The 16,040-nt window shown below is 38.8% G+C and overlaps 1 protein-coding gene across 3 annotated transcripts; it reads right to left on the minus strand.

Annotated features, from left to right (window-relative positions):
* Window positions 1-350: 350 nt before the first annotated feature.
* On the minus strand, window positions 351-15,283 carry cers3a (ceramide synthase 3a). Of its 3 annotated transcripts, XM_082537030.1 has the most exons (12): window positions 15,102-15,283; window positions 14,243-14,329; window positions 13,289-13,470; window positions 12,689-12,806; window positions 8,921-9,039; window positions 8,784-8,841; window positions 8,561-8,611; window positions 7,743-7,835; window positions 2,808-2,936; window positions 2,102-2,208; window positions 1,774-1,927; window positions 351-969 (listed from the first exon to the last, which is right to left on the minus strand). In XM_082537030.1, exons 3-12 carry the CDS (start codon window positions 13,459-13,461, stop codon window positions 781-783), a joined length of 1,191 nt encoding a protein of 396 aa, XP_082393156.1. In that variant the 5' UTR covers window positions 13,462-13,470; window positions 14,243-14,329; window positions 15,102-15,283; the 3' UTR covers window positions 351-780. The 3 variants fall into 3 exon arrangements, with proteins under 3 accessions (XP_082393156.1, XP_082393155.1, XP_082393157.1); XM_082537029.1 differs by lacking the exon at window positions 14,243-14,329; XM_082537031.1 differs by lacking the exons at window positions 14,243-14,329; window positions 15,102-15,283 and adding an exon at window positions 14,943-15,047.
* Between the last annotated feature and the right edge of the window lie 757 nt (window positions 15,284-16,040).

The raw sequence follows: 16,040 nt of genomic DNA on the forward strand, positions 1-16,040 counted from the left end.
GAAAAGAAAAAATGTGATACAAATGTGCTCATTATCAGCATTCTATTCATGCTTTCTAAAAACACAGTACCAGTACAATAAAAAAAAGTTGAATATGGGAATCATTTTAAAACTTTTTTTGTTATAATGCAATCTTTGTGTGGTTGACCAAAGCAGGTATTGCAAAGTCTAATAGAAAACTGGATTGTAATAGATACATTTAAGAAGGGAAAATAATTAACTTAAATCTGAAAACATCTAAACCTGGTCATGTGTTCGTGTTGAAGTTGTTTTCAGACATAAATACAGCTCTGAATCTTCAATTTTTCAGCTCCCTGCTTCTTCCCTGATTTCTGTTTTTGTTGTGCCTCCTGCATTCGATATGCTGTCTTAACACTATCCTAAACTGGTTTTTATTCGGCTATTCCTAATGTATTCTGCATGTAAGAAAGGTAAAATTGTGGAACTTGATTCTCCTGATATTCTCCAGATTTTATGTTTAAAAATAGCTTTAAACACATTTACAGCACGATTTTGCAGAGGTGCTCTGTGTAAGAGTCTGTTTTGCTCACATGAGGCATGTTTCAAACTCGAATTCTGTTGCATAGTCAGAGCTTTTTGAGTTTCAAAATCTGAAAACAATGTTTAAGTGTAGCTTTCTTGTCTGTGGAGGGCAACAGTTGGGCTGTGTTACTTAATGCATGTATATGTGATATGTTTGGCTCGCTGGACTTTTTTGATAAGCAAAACACAAAGTCTATTTCAGGATTATTCTCCTGTACTCAGAGTCGTGAATACGAGTCAGCACACAGTCTTTGACCAGCAGATGTTCTCTGGTGGAGATAAGGATCTAGACCCTCCGTTCTTGTCATACTTCTTATCAGCCACCAGTGATCCGGCAGGCTTGTGCCTTTGTTCAACTTCATCCTGTGTTGAGCTGCTTTCGTCCCCATCTTCCTCTTCATTGTCACTTCTTTCATCTTTGGTTAGCTGAATGAAATGATTACAGTAAAAATACAGAATGAAAAACATGATGGGAAAATCAACAGAAAAGGAGACTGTATTTAGAAAAAAGCCGCCAAAGAGGACAAAATGTCTACTTGAAAGCAGATTTGAAATCTGAGATGCAGCAGAGAACTCTGGGTAGCAGTTTGGCTTCCTTTCAATGTAAAACACAAAGCTTTGTTGAGCATTTTGAAGCCTGGACATTAACATTTTGCTCATCACAATGCAGGTTTTTTAACAACGTAGTGACATATTTGGACGAAATGATGCATTTTAAAGTTACCACGTAAGAGTGATCTGCATTTATAGGATGCAAAGAACCACATACCTGCTATTTAAAAGATCCATTTTTGCTAGGCGTGTTGGTTTGAGTTACTAACTAACCTTTTGAACCATGTTTGTGGTATGTTTGGAGTATTTCATTGAAAATTGCATGTTTTATTAGCTTTCTTACATCACTGGGAAACTAGGTCAGTAAGGTACTTAAAACCTACTTGATGGTCTGGCCTTTACCTGAGTTCTTGAAGGCTCTGGATGTTGTAGGGCTGTCTTGGTTGACATGCCTCTGCAACATCGCAGAGTTTGTTCATTAGTCAAACTTTGAACGCAGGGTACATGTTTCAATTCTGGTTGGGGAACACTGGGCCAGCTCTTTATCATCTCAAGGACGTTCGAGTTTGCCCACCCAGTCCACATGTATTTTATGGCCCTCTGAGTATCCTGTGGGTGTTCTTTAGGAGTGTGGGGTGTAAAGAGAGACGTGGATAAATACTGTCACAGCAGACTTACTGTGCCAAACATAAATTTCCTGATCATGCGTAGAATGAGGTAGGCCCAGAAAATGTGCAGACAAAGCAGGACCACCAGCATTGTGTTGAAGAAGTAGTAACCAAAGAAGGCAGGGTAATAGAGAACAGGGTAGACCCAAGTACAGTGGATCAGCCTGAAACACAAGCATATCAAAAATGTAAAAATCTGTTACATACTAAATGTAATACATGTATAGGAAATCTGCTTGAGTATGAATGAACAAAGACCAATAAACTTAGTTCACTGGTTACTTTAGACTTAATTTGAAGAAAAAAACACACAACTTAAGTCTTATTTATCGGCTTACCAAAATGGAAAGATGATCAGTCGTGTTACCATGAACACTATGGCAAACAAAACAAAGAGAGTTTTGCAGGTTTTCTCCCATTTGGCATAGTTGAATAATTTGGCAGACTAAAAGAAAAATGAGTTTTACCATTAATTAACAACACACATATACACACAGCAGGTTTTATGTAGGATAAAGACCCAGTAAGTCCCAACAATCAGTTGACCCGCATGAGAAGGCACTTGGTGACAGCAAAGGAAAAACTCCCTTTTCACAGGAAGAAACCTCTGGCAGAACCAGGTCAGCCATCTCCCACGACTGGTGGAGAGTGAAAAGGGTTCAGTGAAGTAGAAACACTTCCATCATATTCTAGATCTCAAATATTTTCTTTTCTTTAATATGTGGCACACCACAAAGTAACAGAAACAGGTATTGGCACTTTGCATGTTTTATCTGCTTTCTGACAATTCACAAGAGAAAACTTCAAAAAGTGTAATTTTGAAAAATATCACCATGTGGTCATTGTTCAGAATACGTTACTGCTTAGGTGAGGTCTCATTTTTACCCATGCTGCTCGTTTTTGAGCTAAGATTCCTTTTGTGTCACAACTATTTTCATTTACCTGCAATACCAGGTGGATTTATTTTGAACTGTAAGCAGTGTCCAGTTACTAAAGGTTAATCTATACCTTCATGTGGCCACCAAACATGTGGCCGAGACTGACCTCTAGGAAAACATCGGAAGCATCATGGATAAGCATAACCAGTGTTCCTACACGGATGTAGTTGGCACACCAGGAAAAGGATAAGAGGACCAGAGTGGCCAAGTGGTGGATGATTTGCTCCTTAAAGTCCTGATGGAGATAAGAAACACACAAAAACACACAAAGAAAACTCCAATCAACACAGGGAGTACTGTTTCATCACAAATCATGTTTGCATATTAAAAAAAGGTACATGTTGTTAAATGACAGAAGGACAAGAAAAGCAAAGAGAGAGAGAAATACAGAAAGTCATGACGCAGAAAACAGCGCTGACTCTGCCAAGTTAAAATAAATAAATAAATAAACATTTCTAACGTTATTTACACTTTTCATAATAGTGGAACAAGTTTCAGAATGCATCAATTATAATAATACCATTAAATATGTACATATATTTATTAGTTTCAGATGTAGCCATTCTTGTATTTTGCACAACTCTGTTGCTTGTGAAGCTCGCACACAAGAATTTCACTCACATGTGCTGTACCAATGTACCTGCACATGTGATGTGACAATAAAAGTGATTTGATTTGATTTTGATTTGATTTGAAATATAAAAAATACCATAAAAGACAGGAAGAACTTTTTCCCCATTTCCTGCATTCTAATAGTTATCTTTGTACACTCCAACAGAATCTAATTAACAGGAGGCAAGGTTATTATCGTTAACGAAAACTAACGAAATAACAACTAGAACAAATCATTTTCGTTATCGGAAATAAAAATAAAAACAAGACTTTGCAAAAAAATGAAAACCAACTAAAACTGTAATGAGTGTTCACAAAACTAACTAAAATTAACTAAATTTATAGCGAAAATGTGTTTAGTTTTCATTGATGTGTGCGTGTCCTACAATAGTCAAGGGTGAAAATGAAGTGTAGTTTTCAGGGTTTTTTCTTGCTGTGTCACATTATGCCAGCAGGTGGCAGCACGTTAGTCGAATCCAATTTGGGATTACTTTGAATATGACTGTGTTTTGGATAAAGCAAGTGTCTTGTAGTGGAAAGAGACAAATTATGAGGGACATTTCTAAAGGGGAAAAAATCCCACAAACCTTAAAGTGCACTTGAAAAGCTCACACATATATACAATAAAAATTCATTAATTAATTAATTAATTAAAAAAAAAAAAAAAAAAAAAGCTTGCACAAGAAGGCTAACCTAGCTTACCTTGAGAAGGTAAGGGAGCACACTCAACCCTCATCCCCAGAAACAGAAGCTAACCCCGGGCAAGGCAGCGTGATGCATCCCGAGACAACTCCACAAAAAACATTAATGCAGTGGTTGCAACAGCGAGCCGATGGCTGCTGGTTGGTCAATTTGCAGGAACATCACAAGCGAGAGGAAGCGTTGATGAATATGTTTATTGAGACGGGGACATCTACACAACTGTGTGAGTCAGTTGCCTTCAAAAAGTTTAGCAATTCACTTGAACCAAAATTACGAACACCTGGTGCTGCAAAAGTTAATAGTCTCATTGGGGCCAAGATTTATCTTTTATGGTTGCCTGCTATCAATGGTTGTTCATCTGGCCTTTTTTTTTTTTTTTAAGAACCCAGAGGTTCCCCATAGGTGGGAATGTGAGTTGTCTGTCTCTGCGTGTTAGCCCTGCGACCTGTCCAGGGTGCAGGGTATGGCAGCTGGAATAGCAACATACCCAAGGATGAGCAGAAGAGCATGACTGATATGATGAAACTGGGATTTTGTTACACTTAAATGTTGCAAACAACTAAAAAAAAAAAAAAAAAAAAAACTAAACTAGCAAACAAATGGTAAAAACTAATTAAAACTGATATAAATTTGAAAATCTGAAGTCAAAACTAAATAAAAATAAAAACTAATGAAAATTGCAAAACTATTAAAACCCTGTCAGGAGGTTTCATGTATTAGAAAGAAAGGGAAACTTCTTCACATGCCTGATCACAATAGGTTAAACATGTTTTATTTTTTTATCTTTCTCTACAACAGGTAGCATTGATAAGACAACTCATATGTCTTCAGAAGGGCTATAGTGTGTACTGGAAAGAAAGGGACCAAGCACCGAGTCTTAAAGGTAATAAAATTAGATTGAATAGATGCTTGGACTGTTTTCTTTGCCATGTTGCTATGACTGATCAGTTAAAGTAGCTCTGCACCCAAAATGCCAAGATTATATCAGTCCATCAGTGTGGCTGGATATCTGTTCTCACCAAGCCTGCTGTTTCTATGAAGGATAGCATCTTATTTTCAGTTGAAGTGAACTCTTTAAAATGCAGACAGTAAGACACAGAAAGTAAGGTTTAATTGTTTGTTTAGCTTTCATGTATGCCCACTCTCTTCTGTAAGATTTTCCTTTCGCTCACGATCATTTCTTAGTACTACGTATGTTCATTTTGTACAGATAGCGATTCAAATAATTCCATTAGAATGTCAGTTAAACATCTGGAATATTGATTTGGTCAGTAAGGTAGTAAATGGGGTTGTTAATCAGTTTTAGCTTCTTCGGTTTCAAGAGGAGCAACAATGAGACAACCTCCAAAACAATTCAATTCAATAAAACTTTATTGATCCTGAAGGTTGACCCCGAAGGAAATGAGTAAGCAATGGTATTACAAGTGGAGGCTACTGACATTTTTCCCTCCACATCTGTTCGGATTGTTTTTTCACTGCTACTTCCTTTTGGCTAGGATAAGTATCACTACTGGTAGCATGATGCAATACCTGGACCCTACAGAGGTTGCACAGATATTTCAACTCATCCAGGATGGCTCATCAATATGTACCATTGGCAGAAGGTTTGCTGTATCTCCTAGCAAAGTCTCAAGAGAGGAGATACTAGGAGATAGGCTGTTACTCTAGGAGCCCTGGTAGAAGGTCTTCAACCATCAGGAGGTCCAGTATCTGCTCTTTTGTGCAGGGAGCATGAAGAGCATTGCCAGAGTCCAACAAAATGACCCCCAGCAGGCCACTTGTGTGTGTCTCTGACCAGACAATCAGAACCAAACTTCATGAGGGTGGCCTGAAGGCCCTGTGCTCACTGCCCAGCACCATGGTGCTCGATTGGCATTCACCATACAATACAAGAATTGGAAGGTCCTGCACTGGTGCCCAGTGTTTTTCACAGATTAGAGCAGGTTCATGTGACAGACATGAATGGGTCTGGAGAAGCAGTGGAGAACACTACCTGAGCTACCTGTAACATCGTTCAGTATGACTGGTTTGCTGGTGGATCAGCGATCGTGTGGGGAGGAATATCCATGGAGAGACAAACAGACCTCTACAGGCTAAACGGTAAATGGACTAGTTCTTATATAGCACTTTACTACTCTGTCTGAGCACACAAAATGTTTCATGCAACTTGCCTCATTTATCAATTGACACCTATTTATACAAGCACTTTTTTCTATGCTTTATTTCTCCACAGAAGTGCTTTCTATCTAACATTCACACACATTCATACTCATGTGGATGCATCGGAGAGCAACCTAGGGTTAGTATCTTGCCCAAGTATACTTGGCTTGGCAGACTGGAGCAGCCATCGATCAAACCACCAAACTTCCAAACCTCCCATACCTCCTGAACTAAGTCATGGTGCAGTAGGCCCTGGGTTCCTCCTTGTGCATGACAATGCCTGGCCTCAAATGGTGAGAGTATGCAGACAGTGCCTGAAGGATCGAGGAATTGATACCACTGACTGGCTCCCATGCTTGCCTGACCTAAGTCCAATAGAACACCTTTGAGGCATTATGTTTCAGTTTATCCAACACTGCCAGGTTGCACCTCATGGAGGAGCTGAGTGATACCCAGGTATGGGTGAGGTCTTCTGGTTAGGTCAGTCTTCTAGTGAAACAGGTGTTTGAAGAGGAGTGGGAAGAAATAACACTTATGTACTCCCACCCCCTTCAGATATTTATAGTTCAGTCATGTAGCTGAGCAGCTGCTTCCTGAGTATATGTAATACATTATATAACAATGATAATTTACCACACTAGAAATATCTATATTGAAAAGACCTCTTGTAGCTTAATGCTGCCCTCATCCCTGTACTGCATAAAAACCACATCTTTATACACTGATTTAAATTTGTGGACATTTGGACATTGCTTGTGCTTAACCTCACACACAGACACACGAAAACCTTTCCTAGTAGTTCTCACCACAACTCATAGCCCCACTGCAGAGAGAGAAGTGTAATATATAAAACTGTAACAATACAACTGAGCGTAAGGCAGACAAGACAAGAGATTATCAGAATAAAACAGGAAACAGAAAGTGAACTTGTGACACCAAGAAAAGATTGACTACAAAGGAGACGCTGATGGCAAGACACATGGATGAGATTAGGAATAACAAAAACCAGAAACTAGAAATAAACGCAGACCCAACAGAGAAAACTAAACTATACAGAGTTAGCACTTAAGTCATCTCTTAGATGCAGCAGAAAGAATCGCGAGTCCACAACAAACTCAAAGATCCAGAGACGCAGGAACACTGAGCACCACTTTGAGTTGCTGCAATTAAATGTTGGGAAATGGACGAGCCTGCCGCTGCCGCTTTTTCAATTTGATTCTCTGCTTTTGAATTCAGGTGTCTGTAGGCTAATCATTTTAATTTCAGTTTCAACAATATAGCATCCTTTCCAACAAATTACCCAGTCTATACGAGTACGAGTCTGCTGTCTTCATTTATTTTCTTGAGCAGTATGTATAATTGCATTTGTTGAGTATTGTATTGTTGAGATTCAAATATTAATATTAGCCTGAAGTTTCGAAAAAATAATATTACCTTTTTTAATACTAATACTCTTTCACATATTTAGAAATGGTTAAAATTATACATTACATATTATGTAAAGAAAAAAAGAAAGCAGATGAATGAACCTAATTGAAGTTTGTGGTCTCTAAGAACCACTACTTACCTTCCTCTTGACATCAAAAGCAACACTGAAGAGAAGACAGCCATAGAAACTCATTTCCAAGATATAATACCAGTACTGAGACTCTAGCATGGTCTGCAGACAGGGAGACAAAGAGACAGATTCAAGAAGACGGGACAAAATTATAATCAGTTATACAGACAAAAGGTTTGTCCCATAAGGTTCTGTTTTTTTCCCCTAGACCTTAAGGCTAAAAATAAGCTGCAGAGGAATCTATTGTTTACACCAATTTGCAGCTTTCCACGTAAATGCTAGTACAGGTTGATGCTTCTGTTAAACACTGAAAGAAAAGGAAATCTGAGTACTAGTAATTAAAGTCCCACATGGCAAGAAACATGGCAGGTTTACAATCCTTTCACAAAGTATAGCCCTGTTTTTTCAGTTTGTACTGATTGCAAAAATAAATAAATGTATCGTCTGCTTTGTCTGAATGTCTGCTGAACTTCACATCTGTAGTGGTGTACAGAAGAGAAATTACAAAAATGTGTGATGCCCAAAAATCTATGGACCTAACCGGATGTTAGATGGACATCTATAAGTAGCGTGGGATGGATGATTGGATAATTGGATCCATCATCCCATTGGATGATGGATCCAATTATCCATCATCCCATTGGATGATGGATAATTGTTAGAATTCTGAGTTCTTTTTTTCTGAGTTTGTTTTTTACTCTTTTTTTTTATTGCCCTTGCCTGTGTTTTCCGTATGTTTCCTCAGTGGTTTTGTGGTTTTCTGTGTTTTTGCTCTTGATGATTGATTGATGATTATGGCATGTGGTGTGGGAGAGTATGCAACAAACCTGCTTGGGAAAACCTGTCCATACTTCCCTAGTATCATAAAGCCATTCTTTCTGCAGAAAAAAAAGGTATTATATTTGTACAGGTAATGCAAAATAAAGAAGAGTGGTGAAATGTTAACTTATAAAGAGCTGTTCAGACAAAAGCCTAATGAGTAAAGAGACTTAATCATTTAACCATCACTGCCTTGAGTTGGAAAAATGTTGAAATGGTTATGTTACTTACATCATGCAGTGCTACCATTCCTCCAATAAATGCAGACAGGTAGAAAACAAATCGCCAGCTGTTGGGACACAATAAAGTTGCTGTTAATATCAGAATAATCACAAATACACACACTCACAAAAGCAGAGCGTAGTAACCTGGCCTCTGTGAATTTCTTCAGAACTCCAGGGCGGTCCTGTCTGCGTCTTCTTCTAAACCAGCGCTCCACTTGTCTCGTTGACAGACTGCTTTTCTTAGACAACCCATCAATGTCAACCTGGTATTAAATACACATGCAGACAGACACAAAAACACATGCATGTTTGTTTACATATGTGTATCGTGTAGGTGCTTAAATGTATATCTCTAGCCCGCTCGTTTCAGATACATAAATAATGTAGTTTTGTCAAAACTGCAGGAATCTCTCAGGCACATTTGCAAACAAACGCTGGAAAGTGTGGAGTCACACTTCAGGCTGTTGAAGGTAATTAAAGAGCAGAAATATATCCGCAAGCTTTGAGACATCCTTGACTTTCACTGCGAGAAACAGTAGCTTGCAGTCAGCAGAACTCCAGAAATGTATCGATGTAATTTGTCGTGATTTGGTAATCTGTTAATAATGTACATCACTTATGGAAAATGTGCATGTCCGCTGACTCAAACCAGTACAGTTTAAAACAAATATGTTATATTTGGACATTTGTTCATAATGAAGGTGGCACAGTGGTGGAGTGGTACACACTGCAGCAAGAAAGTCCATGGTTCAGATCCGGTCTGGTCTCATGTTCCCACTCTCTACGGGAACATGAGATTGCATCAAAAACATGCATCAAGAGGGAGGGGTGGTTGGTAGGTAGGTAGAGGGATACTTTATTGAACACAAACACATATACGGTCCCTCGCTATAACGCAGTTCACCTTTCACGGTCTCACTGTTTCGCATTGTGTTCTGCGTCCTGATCGGCTGTAGACAATTGTCAATCAATCTCGTGCCGTGTCTCCTGTGGCTGGATTTTGCACTGTCAGAGGCCCCTGTGGGTGCCTTTGGTTTCATTCTTTAATACTGGACTTATTTTTCTACTAAGGTTTGAACTTTGAGAGTTTAAACAAGAGAGAAAAGTATGAAAATGTTCACGCCTGTCTGAGAAAAGTGTACAAAGTGTGTAGTGAGGGGTTTTACAGCCTTAAAACATCTATAATAGCTGTAGAAAATAAAGTTGGCTACTTTGCAGATTTTACCTATCGCGGAATATTTTTAGAACGTAACTCCTGCGATAAATGAGGGACGACTGTACCAAATACACTAACAGAAAGCAAACTGGCTACACCAAGTTACAAAAAAAAAAAGACAAGCATTTGTACAAGAGCTGTACAAACCTAGCCTCCTAACTAAAATACAGTAAATAGCTGTGGAGCAGTGATGAACTATCCCAAAATAAGTGAAATAAGTAAATAACTGTAGTGCAATGACAGTCTAACCACCAGAAATGTACGACCAGCAAAAATGAACAGTCCTTGAGTGTGTATGGGCGAGGTTGTGAAGGGGCCCATTAGTCCACCTTACCCCTGCGCCTGACTGCTTTGTTAGATGTATAGTCCTTGGAACAAAGGACTTCCTTAGCATGTCTGTAGAGTGACAAGAGTCTGCCAATGAACTAGCTTCTCTGCTTGTTGAAGATTAAGTGTTGGTCATTGTCCATGATGGACAGCAGCTTGTTCAGGGTCCTTTTCCCTGCCACCAATGTAAAGAGCCAGCTTTCTTCACAACTTGTCCAGCTTGTCTGTTGGCATCTCTCTTTCTCTTTTGGATGCTGCCTCACCAGGACACCAGCGCACAGAAGAGGACACTGGTGATGACTGACTGGTAAAATATAAACAAGAATTTGCTGCAGATGGTAAACAACCCCAATTTCCTCAGGAAGCTCAGCCAGCCCTTTTTTGTAGAGTATATCTATGTTCACTAACCAGTCCAGTGTGGTATCCAGACAGAGTCCCAGGTACCTGTAGGTACTGACAAATTCCAATTGATACAGGTAGTGCAGAATGCCTAGCCCTGCGGAAGTCTACCTTACGTCAGTTTACAAAGTCCAATCAAGCTCCTATACTCTCCCTCCTGTCCATCCATGATATGCCCAACTATAGCTGTGTTATTAGAAAACTTCTCCATGTGACATGTTGCAGAGTTGTAGCTGAAGTCAGCCATGTACAGGGCAAAAAGGACAGGAGAGAGCACTGAGAGAGCATTTTTAGGTCACCAATGCTGCTGACCACGGTCTCTGAGGTGCAGTCTCTCAGCCTCACAAACTGTGTGAGGTTCGCTATTGAGGACACCAGGAGTCCAGCCCCATCTGCAACAACTAGTCTCTCAGTAGTGGGGACTGTATAGTGTTAAATGTGCTGGAGAAAGGACTTCCAGGTCGCACAGTGGAGGTAGCTACGTAGAACTACTGCTTCTGGCTCGAAATACTAACAAGATAAAAAGCTAACTAGGATGGGGCTATGGTGAATGACAAACACGGCAAGGTGAAAACCAAGAGAAGGGTGATAACTATGACTGCAATGTATACTGAAGAAAGTGAAGCTAACGAAGATGGCGACATTTTGGCTAGTGCTGGGGCTAATGCTAGCAAAAAAGAATGAAATGGAGGAGAACGTCAATATTAACTCATCAATTTAAGGCGATACTTATGGAAATTAGGGAATCGGAAAAGAAAATGTGCAACAGTTTGAAGAAGTTAAGGCCAAAGTGTGCAAAACCAGCGCAAGACTCAAGGAAGCAGATAATCATATTTTGGACATGGAGGAGCAGATTCAAACAATGCAGGATGCTGTTACGGAGCTATTAAAACTACAATCCAAACTCAAGTGACAAATCACCGAAGGTTAAAGTTGGGAATGAAGAGAAAAGCGCTCCCACTACTCGGTCCATTACTGCACGCTTTCTGAGTTATGAGACAAGACAAATGTGTAATATTTAGAACTATTGCCTTGGCTTAATCGAGATGCAAGGAGTAGTGGTTCATGTGCAGTGTGGAAGAATTGTGCGAGGAGGACTTCTAATCCTGGGCCCCACTCCGAAGTGTGTGGGTCAGCCCACACCTGACTTATTACATCAGGTCTTACAGACCTGAAAATCCTGTTTTATTTTCTTATTATCTGTTTGATTGTTATCTTGTTAACTGTGGTTCTGAGCAGTTTGGAGAAGCGGTATTGTTATGTTTATTTTGACAACAATGTTCCATCTTAAAAATGGCAAACACTGTTAATATCCTCTCCTTTAATGTAAATAGAATAGTCAGCCCACAAAAAGGTCCAACATACTGTTTAAGGTAAAGAAAGAAATGATTCGTGCAGCCCTCCTACAGCAGACGCGTTTGTCAGATAAAGAACACAAAAAACTAGAACAAGGTTTTTGTTACTATGCCTATTCATTATCACAGAGATCTGGGCACTGTAGAGATTTAGCAATTTTAATATCACAACAGATCTGTTTTGAATATTTATTTGATATAAGGGATAGGGAGATCCGATATGTATTGGTAAAATGGAGAACTGATGGTTTTCCACCCATTACCCCCAATATATACACAACTATAGGAATGACTGGGCTTTCGATAAGCTCATGTTTGAGCTGATCTGAAACTGAAGCAATGCTGATATGTGGAGGGGACATGAATATAAGGCTATCCAAATTAGAAATTTCTAAAGCACATATATAGTACAGCAAAAATGGAAAATAAGTTGCATTATTATAATATGTATTTATTGACATCTGGAGAGATGCTAATCCTTCTCGGCTCCCCACTCTACATACTCGAGAACTGATTATTTTACAATTATTACAATTATTTTTTCAGACCTAACAATACCAAAGGTAAACAACAACATTTTGATTGTCAGGACTAAAGGTGTGTGACTTGGTTTACCTGAGCAGGATTTCGACACTGAGTAGTGTAGTAGAACTCCAAGATAGAATTTTCCTCAGCTTTCAGATAGACTCTCTGCTTGATTCCAGCAGAAACTGCAAGTGGTGTTGCTATCCATCTGAAGTACCATAGACATAAGCAAAATGAAATTCAGCACATGATGGAAAATGACATTTTAAGGAGAACAGGTATATTGGGCCGTTACTTTGTCTGTAGCCATGGCTGCGCTTTGTTTGTTAGGCCTGTGGCTGCAACATTTGTTTGTTTGTTTTGTTCTTTTTGTTTTATGTGTGTGTGCAGTAGCGATTGTGCTGGATGGTTGTGCTGGGATCAAATCTATCAGAGCCACACTCCAAGTTAAAGCTGAATTTTTCCATAGCAACACAAAATGAACTATAGTAGCAATAACTATATCCAGCCGCAGTATCACCTGTCACAACCAGGAAGACTGGTTACATTTGTGCTTACTCCCAGCAAACACTGTTGATGGTTCACGATGAACGATTAATGAAAAGCAAGTAAGTGAAGTGTTAACCCACCACCACCCACTCCTCTACTGGAGTAGGGTTAGGTGGTTTAGGTGCACAATTTGGAGCTTACCTTTCAAACAGGTATCTGATGAGTAAAAAGGCTAAGGCATAGGGGAGAGTCACATAAAGATTGGAGGCTTTGGCATAGACCCGGCCCTCTTTGTCTTCCAGGTCAGCCCATGTTAGGCCCACAGGCAACCATAGACTGTCTGACCAGAAGCATTCATACAGTGTGTCAAACATCCCTCCTCCCTAAGGGAGCCAAAAGGTTATACAAACAAAAGAGAGGCAAAGGTCATGATATTAGTAGTCATGTAGTACTATATACTATATATATATATATATACATATATATATATATATATATATATATATATATATATATATATATATATATATATATATATATATATATATATATATATATATACACACACACACACACACACACACACTTTCCTTTACCTTACATGGGCAGCAGTATGGTAAAATGTTACAGTTACTAAAGTCTACATACAGATCTGTTCAGAAAACAAATATTGACTTATTGATCCTTTCCCTGAGATCACTCCCACACTTTTTCAACAAGGCCTCTCTAAACACAGAAAGAAAGAGTGCTGAAACAGGCAAGGAGTGCCTCACTTGCAACTTGGCAACATATAATTACATTTGAAAGCACTTTTTTAATAAAGTCCAAATAAGGTGATGATAATCACATAATAAAATAATGTGAATTTCAAAGATAGTTCTGAAAAGGACTGTGTAATCTACTCTTCTCTACTGTAGAAGCTGAAAAGTTGATTTCAAGCCATCACCAAACGGTTTCATTTCATTCAACAGTGTTTCATAACATCTCCGTTTAGAGTTGGCTGCATTCACAGGGATCATTTTAAGAAAGCTTCAGTGCCAGCTTATTCTGATGCTGAAACTTTGTGCAACACAACCCTCTTTTAATGTTAGCCTGCACAAAACCTCTCAGCAGAAAGCCCAGCTTAACAGAGAGAGTTGATAACTAACATCATACCTGTTATATCCTACTGGGTTTTTCAGGTAAAGCAAATAAAGCTTGGCTATTGACCTTCCTTGGCAGGATACTCCTATGAAGATCAACCTTTCACAAAGAAAACGTTGTTGACTGTGTCAATGCCCACGAACCTACTGTAGATTCACTTGCATCACATTTATCTTTACAACAGTTCCCTGTAGCCATATTAGCACACTGTTAAGGAGGCTTCGCATTATAACCCCCAGTCAATAAGGGGACAATAGTTTTCATTACGGTTGTTACTTCCTCTATAAATACTTCAGCTGAAATCTACTGAGAATTGATTCGGTGTGCATGACATGTTCACCCTGCATGCTACAAACACATATCTCTAAATGTGCTGTTTTGTCATCAACGTAGAGTAGTTTTGAATACTTTAACACATTTATAAAGTTTATCTTTAATAAACACAGCACTAACAGAAAATGTAAGAATATGTATTAAATGTGCAGAAAAGTAAAAAGAGTATAATAATGTCAAAGTAAAACTAAATGAAACTTTTAAATCACCTGACTTTGTTCACCCATTAGCTCAGGCTTGGTCTGTTAGCTGTTTGTTTAGTGTTTTTAGCTTACCGCTATTTATTTTTTTTATTTCAAGGAGGCAAACCACATAACTCAGATTTACTGTGATCTTGCTGAGAACAGAGAATCGATTCGTTACAAACCACATCACTTACTGCAGAAAAGCCTGGATCAAATATCTCCTCCTGCCCACAGTTCTAGTTTAAACACAATAGATATCTAGCAAAAACTTGGAAATATTACTCATATTCAAAGGAAGACACGCAATTTGCTTGCTAGTCACATTTCAAGGTCACAGTAAAAGAAAAGCTTACCTTTTCACAGCCAGATAGAACAGGTAAGGGAACTTTTCCACATCAGCTGACTGCTTGTGTTTGCTGTGGAATATGAACACAGATGGGAAAGTCCTACGTTGCCCCCACCCATCCCCAAACACACTCACACACCTTACCACCACCACCCCCACCATATGACAAGCAATCAGCCACTCTTGTCTTTGTTTGATATTCTTTAGGGTCACACCCACCCAGCGACAATTATCTGGGAAGGGCTTTCAGGAAGTGGAGGTAGGCTAGTGGATTGCCACAACACACAGGCTTTTTTTTTCTCTCTGCCCTCAAAGGATCTAATAACATTGTTTGTACTGTGCTCCTGATAAAATACAAAAGACAAGTTCTCTGACAGAACAAACCCTCCAGGAATAGAAACTGGAAAATGTAAAAATATCCCAGATACTGTATATAATAGACATATTTCTTTAAAAAGAAAGACTAAAGAAAGAAAGAATATTTGCTAAAGTTTACCTATGTTTTATTTTTAAACTTTAGGGTGTGTGTGTGTACAGACGGAACAAATAGCACCAGGACTCTGTACTAAGCTAAAACCAATAGAGAGCTTTGATGAGACTCTAAATTAATCATTAACATAACATAAAAATGAAAAGGTACCTAAAAGTTCCTATTAGGACCAAATACAATGAAACAAACACCTTTAAACATTAAGTTTGTGCAAAAACACCCAAATGTTCATGTTCTGTTAGGGAGGTCAGTACACACATACAGACATATTAACAGAGCAAGTTAGTCTTGTACAAGACTTCCACTGCAGCCTGAGGATGGTATATAAAAACTTTTTCCCAAACAAAGAGGTGTTTTGTAACCATAAGTTCTGGTTTTCAGCTACAGAGACATCACTGGTTTTTGAGGCAATTGTTGCTGAGATTTGACGCTCTGTAAATAAAACTGAATTCAACT

Source organism: Aulonocara stuartgranti, assembly GCF_965226115.1.
Source record: "Aulonocara stuartgranti genome assembly, chromosome: 1".
Classification (NCBI taxonomy): Eukaryota; Metazoa; Chordata; class Actinopteri; order Cichliformes; family Cichlidae; genus Aulonocara; species Aulonocara stuartgranti.